Source organism: Ustilago hordei (assembly GCF_900519145.1).
Source record: "Ustilago hordei strain Uho2 genome assembly, contig: UHO2_contig_12, whole genome shotgun sequence".
Classification (NCBI taxonomy): domain Eukaryota; kingdom Fungi; phylum Basidiomycota; class Ustilaginomycetes; order Ustilaginales; family Ustilaginaceae; genus Ustilago; species Ustilago hordei.
In genome coordinates, this window is record NW_024545263.1 from 544,901 (window position 1) to 557,185 (window position 12,285).

Genomic DNA, 12,285 nt, shown 5'->3' on the forward strand with positions numbered 1-12,285 from the left:
CCTATGCGCCAAGACCAAAATTTCGTGTTGCTTTTTTGGCTTCAAGTCCGCCACATTTCCTGCAACAAAAAGAAAAAGAAAAGGAAAAGAAAAAGGAAAAAGGAAAAAGGAAAAAGGAAAAAGGAAAAAGAAAAAAGAAAAAGAAAGAAACAGTTTCAGTGCGAGTCGAGCTGTCTATCTCTGCTGCTAGTTAGACACTACTACATATCTTCCCACGAATAACGACGACCACAACATCACTCTTTTTCTTTTCCTTTTTCTTTTCCTTTTTCTTTTCCTTTTTCTTTTCCTTTTTCTTTTTCTTTTTCTTTTTCGAATTCTGGACTCCAACCTCCTTCTCCACTCTGCAGTCTGGAGCCCCTTCCCTTTCTTCTCCAATGTTTATTTATTTATGAAATGAAATGAAAATGTCTAGCCACCGTCAGAGCTGTCCAAGAGTGAGTGGTTGTGTGAGTGGCCAAGTATATATCATTCCAGTCTATCAACCCCTCAACCCCTCAGCCTCTCAACCTCTCAGCCTCTTCTAGCCTTGGGAAAAGTCAACTTGGATATATACACTCTCGCCATCTTGCTCTCCCTCTCTCACCGCAGCAAGGCCAGTCCAACTCGTCTTGCAGGCCGTCTTGAGCTTGACACCTATCTCTCTTGACATTACCACTATCAGCATCTCCTCTGCCGCTCTTCAGCATCCTTGTACACCTCTAATCACTTGCTCGCTCATTCTCTCGCAACTGCCTAACCATCTTTTCAATCGGCATGGTTTCTCTTTCTTACTCTGCACCAGCTCCTTCTTCCCACGATCCCATCTTTCTTCGCACCCACTTCCTCGGCCGTGTTGCTTCTGACGGTGAGGGCCTCGAATACCAGCATGAGCTCCTCAAACATCGCAGCAGCCGTCACAGCGATCTCTATCGATGCGATTCCCATTGGCTTGCTTCTCTCACTCACTCTATGAGCTATGACAGCGATGACTCCAGCGACACTGACCAACATGTTCTCCACCCGAGACCAGCTCAGAACAAGTCCAACTCCCCTCAGCACCCTCGCAGCCGATCTTCCTCCACCCTTCCGCTCTCCATCACCACCATCCAACCTCTCGGAATCGCTCGCCCTCGCTCCATGACTGCACCTCTCACATCTTCCTCCACCCCTTCTCTCCAGACCCGCACTCTGCGAAAGAACCGCTCCGTTATCGGTGACGAGTTCAAACTCATCCCAGCACGTCCTCTCACCATCGACACCGCCCAGCCTCTCCGTCTCTCTTCGCAGAACCTTTCCGCACTGTCCGCCCAAAACTCTCTCACTCTCAATATGCCTTGGCCAACGGCAGCAGTCCCATTCTCAAAGACGAGCAGCCCACCCCTCGTTCCCATCCAGTGTTCCCAGTCCGACGGCTCCTGCCACGGCGATCTCGGCGACCAGGACCCCGAAGCTCAGCTCGCCGCTGGTATCATCCGTCTTCGAGAGCAGCGCAAAGCTTCACCCTCCAAGTCCCACCGCCGCACTCGTCCAAACCCCCGCCCCTCGCCTGCCTACAAGCAGCAGCAGCTCAATGTTTCCCAGGATCTCGAATCGGATGATGCGCAGTCCATCGTCATTCGAAACCATGCCAGCAACTTTGTCCTCCGTCTAGCAGAAATGCTCTTGGATTTTGGCTCTTCCGCTCTCGAAAAGCTTCTTGTCTCTGACAACAACGACTCATTCCAGAAGCCCAGCTCCCAAACACCTCAATCGCCTTTGCAAACACCGCAATCGCCTTTGCAACCACGCAACCGATCATCCACCACACCACAACAGCTTTCTGCGGAAGCCGGCCAACTACTTGGTCGTCGACGCCAACGCATTGGCTCTCTTCTCCCGAGCGACTTTGTCTCCGAATCTGACAGTTCCACCAAGGCTACTTTGACAAGATCATGGTCCCTTCCCAAGCTGCTCAGTCTACCTCTCCTCAACCCTTGCGCTTCACTGCGAGCCCTTTCCTCTTCCACTGCATCTTGGCCATCGTCTCCCATCTCGGCGCCTCCCCACTTCCACTCTACTCTCGGCTTCACCAGCACTGCCGAGGCTGCCTCAAAATACAAAGAGATCCGCTCCTTTGACGACATTGGAGCTTCCTTCACTCGCCAAAGTGCTTGCCTCTACACACACTCTTGCAGTGTTGACGAGGTGCTGCCCGAACCTGGCCACGTATCTCCTCTCTGGAGGCAATGAAAGCATTCCTATCACACCTGTCTCGCATTATCAGCATACCTCTGCTCTGTATTTGTATCTCTTTTTGCGGCATCCTTTGCGGCATCCTTTCATGCAGCCAATCATATTCCCATTGACATTTCCATTGACATTTCCATTGACATTTCTCTTGCTTTTGTGTGCAAGTCCAAGTCAGGGCTGTTAGCAGTGTGGGCTGCGCATTTTTGACACGATCATGTCGCCTTGAAGCCAGCATGTTGATACTCAAGCTAACGATCCAATATGATGATGCCAGTTTGACCTAAGCGGATACGAAAGAAGAGATCGGGCAAAGCCGATCTGATCGGAGATAGGACAGAGCCGATCTAACTAGAGATCGGGTACATCCCCTAACACCTCTCGCAACCTGCTCAGTCGATTTTGTTCTTCTCCATCATCTCGATCTTGACCACAATCTCATCGCTAGCCACGCCATCGCGCTTGCCACAACCTTCAGTTCCCTAGCTGCAACGATAGCGTCGAGCCTCTTTTCGACAAGCAGACCGTATCCAAGCAAGATGGGCGCAACTAGCTCCAAGGGTCCAAAGATTACACCCCATGATCGAGCTCTTCTGGAGTAAGTGCAGCAGGACAAGTGTTGCTTTCTTGACCCTTGAACCTACTGCAGCTAACTTGCTCTTTGTCACTGCAGCTTGAAGCTTCAACGAGACAGAATCAAGCAATATCAAAGAAAGGTGAGCTCCAATTCTCCACCTCGATTTCCACTTGCTCAATCAATATGCTGACCACATTAACCTTGACCTCCGACCAATCCTAGATCCAAACCATCCTCGACCGAGAACATGAGATTGCACGACAATGCCTAGCCAAAGGCGACAGGTCCAGAGCCTTGACAGCATTACGCAGCAGGAAATACCAGGAGAGTTTGATACAAAAAACCCATTCGCAGCTCGAGACGTTGGAAGGCCTGGTAAGTCACGCCTACCTCTACCGAGGCCCAGCGCATGCACATATATATATACAAAGCACTGACCTTGTCTCAATATGCTGCATCCTAGGTCTCTTCAATCGAATTCTCGCAAATCCAACAATGCGTTATGCTAGGCTTACAACAAGGTAACGCAGTCCTTAAGCAGATTCACAAAGAGATCAACCCTGAATCTGTCGAGCGATTGCTGGAAGAAACTGCTGAGGCACAGACTTATCAAAGGGTACGCATCTTGCATTCCTGCTCTTCTTGCCTACGAGCAAGCAACCCGCCGGCTGACACAAAAAGACGAATGCAAACTTGCTTTCCCCAGCAAATCGACCAGATGCTGGCAACTCAAATTACAGCAGAACAAGAAGATGCCGTACAGTCCGAACTCGAAGGGCTCCAACGCGAAGCAGCCATCCGGATCGACGAGCCACAAAAGACAGTCGAGTTGCCATCCGCACCATCAACCCAACCCGTCTGGAAGCAACAGGAGCAAGAGGCAACTCCCCAAAGTCAACCAGCAAAACCAAGGCTCCAAGAGAGACATGCTCTCCTTGCATAAAAGTGGGCATCAGACAGCATGTCAGATTCTGTTTTGCAAACCGTGTTCATATCGCATTGCTTTCATCTGCATCGCATTGCTTTCATCTGCATCGCATTGCTTTGGTCTCACATCGAGTGACGCTCAGCGAGCGACTCTGGAAACCAGTGAAGCCGCTCTCTCATAGAGTCGCGACAGTGACAAACCACCCTCAGCGCCCGATAGAGATCCCATCTCGCGAACCAACCGGCTCGCCAAAGACAAAACCTTGCCACAAGCAACCCGCGCTGCCCTGTCTCCCGATCCCTTCTCCAACCGGTCAATGAGAGAGCTCAAGACAACAATCCATGTCTTGTGACTCGGTGCATGCAAGGAGGATGTTGAGACCTCTTTGCTCTCCAATACGGCCGATGCGAATGGTCCCATCCCACGCGAAGGCTCGGGTGGTTGCGTTCGAAGTAGAATATCATCCATCAAATCCATGGATCGGTTGAATGCAGCTTGATCCCTGCGTGGATTGCAAAGTGCTTCGATCAAATGTCGCAGTGCGATGGGTGGTGCAGTGAGATTGCGAGCCTTCATGTGTTCGAGTAGCAACAATGCAAGTGCGACCTCTGGTGACTGTTGCATCCATTGATCAACGGTTTCCTTGGATTCCTTGAGTCGGCGCAGAGGCTTGGGAGGAGCGCAGTAGTGTCGAGCTATCGATTTGCTTGCGAAGGCATGTGCAACCGCTTCCGGATTCTGCAGGCATCCACCAATAAGTGCAGTGTAGGTCTCCTCGGAGGGTGCGATCTTGGCTTGGATCATTCTATCGAGCAAGTCTAGTGCAGCTGCGATGGAAACTTGCTCTTGACCTGCTTGCCGTCTAGTTGGACTTCTAGAATCACCAAGCATGCTCTGTGAGGCCATGTCCAACTGTGCCGCTTCAGCACCCACCAGACAGGCTTTGATCATGGATGTGTAGGTAATCACGTTCGGTTGAACTCGCATACTAGTCATCATACCAAGCGTTTTGGAAACGGCATCCCTCGCAGATTCTCCACCACTCCTCAACAAAGCATCGAGGATGGTGGTAAAGGTAACAACATCAGGCCTAAGCTTGAGCTTATCAGCAAGTCGCAATGTCTCGGCCAACAACTGCAAATCTGCAATCCTTGCATAAGCTCGTAGGAAAATATTGATCGTCCCAATGCTCGGTGCTGGACCTTTAGTCAACATCTCATCCAATACAGCTCGAGCCTGATGATGTTTGCCATTGATAAAGAGACCAAAGACAACAGCATTAAAAGTCTCGGTGCGTACCTCTAGCTTTCCTCCATTACGATCACTTTTAGCAATCATCTCGGAGAAAAGCGACATGGCTTCATCCATCTTCTTGGCGCGGAAAAGGTTGTCGATCATGGTCGTGTACATGATTTCGTCCGGTAGCTTACAAGCTCTCAACCCGGCCTCTTCCTCAGTGCAGGCTTGCTTGATGGCAGCAGACCAAGTTTGTAACGCTGCAGTATAGTTTTTCGCTCTTCCGTACCCGTTCAACAAAGCATTCCAGACTCTCGCCGATGGATGCAGTCGTAACTCGTGATATTTGCACCATACTTGCATCGCTACATCCATACGTCCGCATGCAATGAATTCCGAAAGACAAACTGACCAACAACTTTCTGTCCACTGCACTCTCTTGCCTGCTGAAGCTGTACAGCTGCTATGCCACCTCTCCACACTAAGCCATGCACGAGGTTGTGAGACAGCGCTCATCGCAGTTTGCAAGATAGACTCGGCTTCATCCACTTGTCCCATCGAAAAGAGAGAGCCCAGGAGCCTGGCTATGCGTTGCGGACCACCTGAGCCCGAAGATAGTCCTCGGCCTAGCTCGATGCTCCAAAGCATGGACTGGACGAGGCTCCAATCTGTGTTGCAAACCAAGTCCGACGATGGCCCTTTGCATATGCGCATCGATTCAAACAGGCGCTTGGCCCGGGTCATGTTGAAGAAGAGTCGGAAAGGAGAGCCAAACTCGATCCTGTCGAACAGGTTGACAAAATCCATTGCACGGCAAGATTTAGTGCAGGCAAAGGCAACAAGACATACCAAGTCGTGAAGGTCGATCCTTTCGCCTTGTGCTGATTCGTCGATACGGATGAATCTCTCGCTGTTGCTCTCCTGAGCTTCTTCTGCTTCCGAGGCACGATGCAACTTGCTGGGAATGGGCCCATTTGCCAGTCGTAAGCCGACAAGTTGTTCCCAGATTCGGATGACATCATCGGCTTGTCCATTTGCTAAGAGCACGCGAAACCAGCCACAGATCAGGTCGCCATCCCCAGTGAACGACGCTGCTTCTGCGATTTCGCCAAAGCGTAGGCACGATTGCTTGGCTTGATCCCTATCACTCATCCCAGCGGCGTATGAGGTGCACAAACCAAGAAGTTTGGAATGCTCGTCTATTCCAAGACTGCGGATGTGTTCACCGAGTTCTTGCCAAGCAGACCATATCGAAGCGAGATCTTGACCGTCGATGGCCTTCTGTAAGTCATGGAGCGGTCCATCGGATGCGTTTGATGTTGAAGCCTGTTGCACTTCTGGTCGTCGCAGCGCAATCACCCGTCTCGCACGTGGCTGGCCAAAGGATGTGCTGGCTGTCTGTGAAGAACGCTGCTTGTTGGTCATATGATTGGGTCGCACAGATCGCTGCTTGCTGTTTAATCCTTGACGTCGGTTGCTGCTTCTGTTTGCCTTTGGTACATGAATGCTGAACCATGTTTCGACGCTACTGTAGCTTCTTGCGAGGCCTTTTGGAAGCTGCTGCTCAATGCCAGCTAGCAGTGCTCGTCTTGTTGCACCAACAGCGCTGACCGCCATGATTTGCAGCATCGCGGCCAAAGGCACCGCAGCAAATAGGATGTCGGATGCTTTCGGAGCTCTGTTTCAATCCAAGACCTACTTAGAGCTCCAAGGTCAATGAAAAGCATGTGGACGCAAGAGGATAGAGTATAGAAGGAGGTCTTGTCGACTTGTTAGAACAAGTGTCGAATCTCTTTTTGGCACAAAACAAAGCCGAGATCCGATTCTGTTAGATCTAGTTTGAATTTTGAATTTTGAATTTTTTTGCTCTTGTTAAATCTAGTTTAAATTTGCAACTGTTAGATCGCATTTAAGTTGACACCCAGGGTTTCGACCTGGCATTTTATGTTAGATCGTAGTTAAGTTGTGCCAAGGATTTGGATTCGGCAAGTGGAAGTAAAGGTCTCTTGGAATTGGCCACCACACTCACTATCTTGCATTCCTACCTCCACCATCCTGTACTACCCACATTCTCTAGCACATAGCCAGCGACAGCAGCAGTCACCACGAGCAGCAGCCACTACAAGCAGCAGTCACCACGAGCGGAAAAGGTATCTCAGTTTCCGTTGCTCTTTCCGTCCTTTTGTTTCACATCCGTACTCCGCCCGACTTTGTGCGACGACGAGGAGCTACGCCTCGTCTGATTTGGCGTCTCGCCAGAGCTTGCCAGCATGGATAGAAGACGTCGTTCGCTCGATAGAGATCAAGAGCCTCTGCTTGATAGCGATGCAGTCGAGCTTGACAATCGCTTCGCCATCGATGATAGTCTAGCTGAGGAACAACCCGCTGCCGACGCATCTTCACCCAAGTACCCACCCCTGCCACCTTCATATGACGATACAATTCGCGTAGATGCACGCTCTCGGTCCAAATGGAACCCTGCGGAATGGCTCACACTATCGCGTACCACCAAGGAACACATCCAGGCTTGCTTACCGCGCACTAGCTCGGGCGATCTTCTGACATGGAACACTGCTTTCTCCGGCTGCTTCAGAGGTGCGATGCGCTGCTGGCCTTCGAATCGTTTTGCACAGGCGAGCTTTTTCATCATAGCTCTCTGGATCCTTGTCCTCTTCACCGGCCCTTCGCTCACACAGACTGGCTCAGACAACATCGGTGCTGGATTGCATCAGGACTGGGATTACTCTCACATCCCAACAACAAAGCCAGCACCGCTTCACGAGGATGGTCTTATAGTTCAACAGGCCAAATGGCAATGGCACAATTGCGCTTCGATCAAAGGCACGAATAGAGTCCAGTGCATGGAAACATCAAGCTTCCTCCTGAATCCCAACAAGGCCAAGGATAGCTTCGCATCCACAGAGTCCATCTTTGTCGACGTCGATCCGCTCCGAGATGACCGACCACAACCAGCCGGCAGTGTTCCCGGTAGCATCACTGTTGTTCACCAGACTGCCCATGTCTCAGCAGCCGAAAAGGACCTCCTTAAGGTCGAGGTGACTGCTCGCTACGACGAAGCATATAAGAATCTCTTTGAGACTAGCTTGGTCGCCAAAATGAAGCGCGGTCTCTACGACGAAGGTCTTGAAATCTTAACGTATGCTAAGGCAGTAGCAGCCGATCAAAGCCCACTCATCTACGACGTCAAGCTCATCCTTCCACCGCACATCAACATTCCAACGCTTTCCATCGATGCCGGAGCCTCTAATATTGACCTCTTCCAGTCTGACCCTGATGGGAAGAGACGACTTGCATCGCGAGGCTTGAATCGAGGCGACGCTGCGCCAGCAAGGCCAGACTTCTACTTTGGCAAGCTACATGCACGAACGCAAGTAGGCAAGTTGCATTCCTCCTCCATTCGTGCCATTGCCGACATTCATCTGACTACCGTCAACGGCAAGCTTCATGTCGGTGGATCCTTCGAAGCTCAATCTGTAGAGCTCAAGTCTGTTAATGGTCACCTTGACATTGATCAAGATTCCAAACTTGAAGCCGCTTACGACCTCAGCCTACAGACTCAAAATGGTCACATCCGTGTTGGGCAGCACACCAACTTGCGCGCCACCACCTTGCGGTCGGAGTCGCTGAACGGAGGCATCATTGCCGAAGGCGCCGTCTTCAATGTCAACCATACCCTCTCATTACGTTCCTCGACCGGAAGGATCGAAGCAGCCATCAAAATCGAGAAACCAGATCTCCAGAGGCTTGATGCTCCTGGTCTCGGCAAGACTGAGCTGGTAAAAGTAGAGGCGCAGTCTCAGACTGGCTCGATCCAGCTGGACTTCCTTGAGCATCAACGAGAGGTGCCCCTTGGTTGTATTGCTACATCTGAAGTCGCTTCGGTTTCGGTCTCATTACACCCAGAGTATCAAGGTGAATGGGAGATTCGAGGAGCTACCCACTCGCGCTACCGTGGCAACGGCACCAAGGACGGCATCAAGACTGACCGAGGTGTTCACCGCTTTGCCATTGATGAGGACAGCTTTGGCTGGATCAACCGCTTGACTAGAGGTCGCACCTGGTGGGAGTCAGACAACAAAGCCGGCCTCATCCCCAAGGGCGCTGTCGTTTCGGTCGGCACGCAGGTCGGGCTAGCCATTCTCACTTTCAAGTAGTTCTGATCACATACTCATCCGACCACTCTGAATCTTTGCTTGCACTTTTATCCTTCTCTGCACCTGCACAACGCACAACGCACAACGCACAACGCACAACGCACAACGCACAACGCACAACGCATCTTGTATCTCATCTCGTCTTTTTCACTGTCTCTACCGGGACTGCATCACTTTGTCGTTGCTCGCTTGCTTACTCGACTCTCGTTCTGAAATCGCATTCGCACATCATTGGACATTTCACTCATCATCTTGGCATGCTGATGGTGTGATGCTGCTCATTGAAGCACTGGGTCACTGCAACATGACGTGTTCACGCGAGAGGAGATCTGTGCGTCTACTAGACTTTGCTTAGAATGCTTTACATTGGCGCTATGTTACTGTGCCCCTAACAGGGTTGAACAAGCTAATTGGCAGTTATGATTTCATATAGCATCAGTCAGATGTGCGCTTTAGCGACGGAATCCAAACTGGATGCTGAGATCGAGACAGAGCAGGTTGGAGCCATCTTGATTCTCACCAGTAAGGTGAACATTGAATTTGCCAGGAGGGATTTCTCGAGGCAAGGCAACGGTTTGTTCGAGCTGGTAGTTTCCAGGAGAGATGGGACATTGAAGATCGGCGTTATTGCTTCTTGCCTCTTCGCAGACATCGAATCGGCGTGCTAGGAGCCTGATGAGACCAAGCTTGACTACAACATCGGCAAATGTGCCGTCCTATACGGTTCAAGTAGTGAAGAGAGAGAGGTAGAAGCTCAGCTTACGTTCAAGGATGCGAGTGGGGAAGGGGGGAATTCAATGGGATATACTTACGCTGACTTCCTCCTTGACCGTTCCTTTGGCGCGCACGGTCAGGTTCTGGCCAGGGACAGGCGGGTCAGGGCTGACAACAATGCTTTCTACATCGACGATCTCATCGCCGGATCCACAGCTGGCCCACTGCCATCCCTGTCCTGGTGTGGGGCCCCATGTGAGCGACTTGCCATCCTTAACGGCAGGCTCTGGTACCGAGAAGGCGATCTGGTTGGCAGCCTGCTTACAGTCTTGACCAATACATCCCCAGGCAAGAGCTTGAGAAGCCAAGGAGAGCGATGCCACGGTGACAGCTACGAGTCTTGCGTGCATGTTTGAGGATCTAGTGTGGCGGTGCTTTTTTAAAAAGTAGCCGTGTTCCTTAGCACAATAACAGCGCTGCGAGATGCTTGTGTTGGATGAAGTTGAACAAAGTGTCGGTCCGTCTAGATTGTTGGTAGTAGAGAGAGATAGTGTGAGGAAGAACGACAATCATGTAGGCTGACGATCATGTAGGCTGATGATGACAACCGACCAACTCAGCTCAAGGCTGAATAAAACTGCCGAATTTGGATGTTAGACCTGCTCAACTGCCATTTCACAGTTGATTTCTCCACTCGCAAACGGCAAACGCATGTGCAGTTGAGATGCCACGAAAAAAGAGTTAAAGTTTTCGTGTGATTGATGATGATAATGGTGAGAGGGGGAGAGAGAGAGCGAGGAGAGAGAAGGAGTCTATATATATAAAAGAAGAGTGGCAGAGAGCTGCATCGACTGTGGAGCATAACAAAGCATTTGTCTTGAGTAGGTTGTGACACATGTGGTCCATGCTCAGATGCTCAAGCCTTTTACTCAGCCATAAGCACTACCTTCACCATCTCTACACTTTGTGTAGCTTTTATCTACTTCAACTCCCCCCCTCAACAGCATATGTACCCCATTCATTATGCTGTTGTTTCAAGGTATATCCTCCATTCTTTAACATCATCGCATAGCTCAGGGACTCTGTTTTGTATGCCACTGCCAGTATTTGCAGGTGTAGCCCAGATCTTGCTTGCTGCATTGCCTGTCTCCTGATTGGCTTGGTGAGTACATCTGCCAAATTCCTTGTGGTGTCCACATACTTGATTTGCACCCTTCCCTCTTGAACATTGTTACAGATGAAGTGATACTTGGTGTCAATGTGCTTAAGCTTCCAGTGCTGTGCTGGGTCTTTACTAACCTGTATGCAACCAGTGTTGTCTGAGTAGACCATTGGGGTGCCTGTGGCAATGCCAATCGAGTGTAGCAGCTGCTTGAGGAAGAGCACCTCATGTGTTGCTTCCGTGGCTGCAATGAACTCTGCCTTGACAGTGGACAATGATATGCATTTTTGTGTTGCTGACTTCCAGGCTACCGGGTTCCCATACACTAACGCCACTGACCCTGATGTACTCTGTCAGGGGTCTCGCGCCTGAAACCCAGGTCGGTCTGTCGAGATACTTGGTGACTATCAAACTGTGCGACAGCTATTGTCTCGGTATCGGTGACTATCAAGTTGCGCAGTGACAGCAGGTGGTGTTCGTTGGATATACTATCATAGGTTTCGGCTGACCTCTGTGGACACTCTGTTCAGGGGTAGCTTGGCACGATCAATATCAATGTTATGATGACACCAAGGTCTGGTGTGAGTGTTGATGATGATGAGGTTGATGGTGTTGGTGATGAGATTGGTGATGTCGATGATAATGAGGTTGATGGTGTTGGTGATAAGGTTGGTGGCATCAACACAAGTGTCCAGTGTGTTGACTTGATGCTTGAAGTGATCCCCGGACTGCAGTGGACTACTGCCTTCGGTTCTATCTTGATCCGGACCGCTAACCTGCTATGGGCGCCTTCGGATGTCAGGTAGTGGTGATACAACACACACACTACGATGAGGAGCAACCTTTGATGGATTGCTGCTATGCTGACTGAAACTAATATATACTTATGCTGAAGTGATAACTAGTTATGGTGAGTAGAGTGGATGAGGATCCACTCAACCTATGATGATGAGAAAGCATGGTTATATACCTCTTCACAGCATCACCAGCGATGCTGCTCCTGCTCTCTCTCCAGAGAGTACCCTCTTCATCGAGTACTGCTCAGGGGCCTCTCCTGCTTGGCACCCCTGTGCCTCTTGCGTGGTGTCGACTCCTTCGACACTGCTCCTCCTCCTCATGACCTGGTGTCGACTCCTTTGACACTGCTCCTCCTCCTCATGACCTGGTGTTGACTCCTTCGACACTGCTCCTTCTCCTTTGATCAGTGACAGTTCCTTTGGCTCTTGTCTCTCGAGCCCCTGAGTGGTAACCATCTGCATGCTCCTTGAGCTTGGTCCTCTTCGTG

The 12,285-nt window shown here is 50.6% G+C and overlaps 5 protein-coding genes across 5 annotated transcripts; 3 read left to right on the forward strand and 2 right to left on the reverse strand.

Annotated features, from left to right (window-relative positions):
- Positions 1-756: 756 nt before the first annotated feature.
- On the forward strand, positions 757-2,211 carry UHO2_05225 (uncharacterized protein; the record flags this gene model as incomplete). The annotated part of the gene is made up of 1 exon (XM_041556227.1): positions 757-2,211. The coding sequence occupies one exon, from the start codon at positions 757-759 to the stop codon at positions 2,209-2,211; it is 1,455 nt and encodes a 484-aa protein (XP_041412161.1).
- A 536-nt stretch (positions 2,212-2,747) lies between these two features.
- UHO2_05226 (uncharacterized protein) lies at positions 2,748-3,728 on the forward strand (the record flags this gene model as incomplete). Its single annotated transcript, XM_041556228.1, has 5 exons — positions 2,748-2,806; positions 2,882-2,924; positions 3,008-3,160; positions 3,249-3,401; positions 3,492-3,728. 5 exons carry the CDS (start codon positions 2,748-2,750, stop codon positions 3,726-3,728), a joined length of 645 nt encoding a protein of 214 aa, XP_041412162.1.
- A 123-nt stretch (positions 3,729-3,851) lies between these two features.
- UHO2_05227 (uncharacterized protein) lies at positions 3,852-6,566 on the reverse strand (the record flags this gene model as incomplete). Its single annotated transcript, XM_041556229.1, has 1 exon — positions 3,852-6,566. The coding sequence occupies one exon, from the start codon at positions 6,564-6,566 to the stop codon at positions 3,852-3,854; it is 2,715 nt and encodes a 904-aa protein (XP_041412163.1).
- Positions 6,567-7,219: 653 nt separating this feature from the next.
- On the forward strand, positions 7,220-9,124 carry UHO2_05228 (uncharacterized protein; the record flags this gene model as incomplete). The annotated part of the gene is made up of 1 exon (XM_041556230.1): positions 7,220-9,124. The coding sequence occupies one exon, from the start codon at positions 7,220-7,222 to the stop codon at positions 9,122-9,124; it is 1,905 nt and encodes a 634-aa protein (XP_041412164.1).
- A 452-nt stretch (positions 9,125-9,576) lies between these two features.
- Positions 9,577-10,248, reverse strand: UHO2_05229 (uncharacterized protein; the record flags this gene model as incomplete). Its single annotated transcript, XM_041556231.1, has 2 exons — positions 9,577-9,840; positions 9,937-10,248. The coding sequence occupies 2 exons, from the start codon at positions 10,246-10,248 to the stop codon at positions 9,577-9,579; spliced, it is 576 nt and encodes a 191-aa protein (XP_041412165.1).
- Between the last annotated feature and the right edge of the window lie 2,037 nt (positions 10,249-12,285).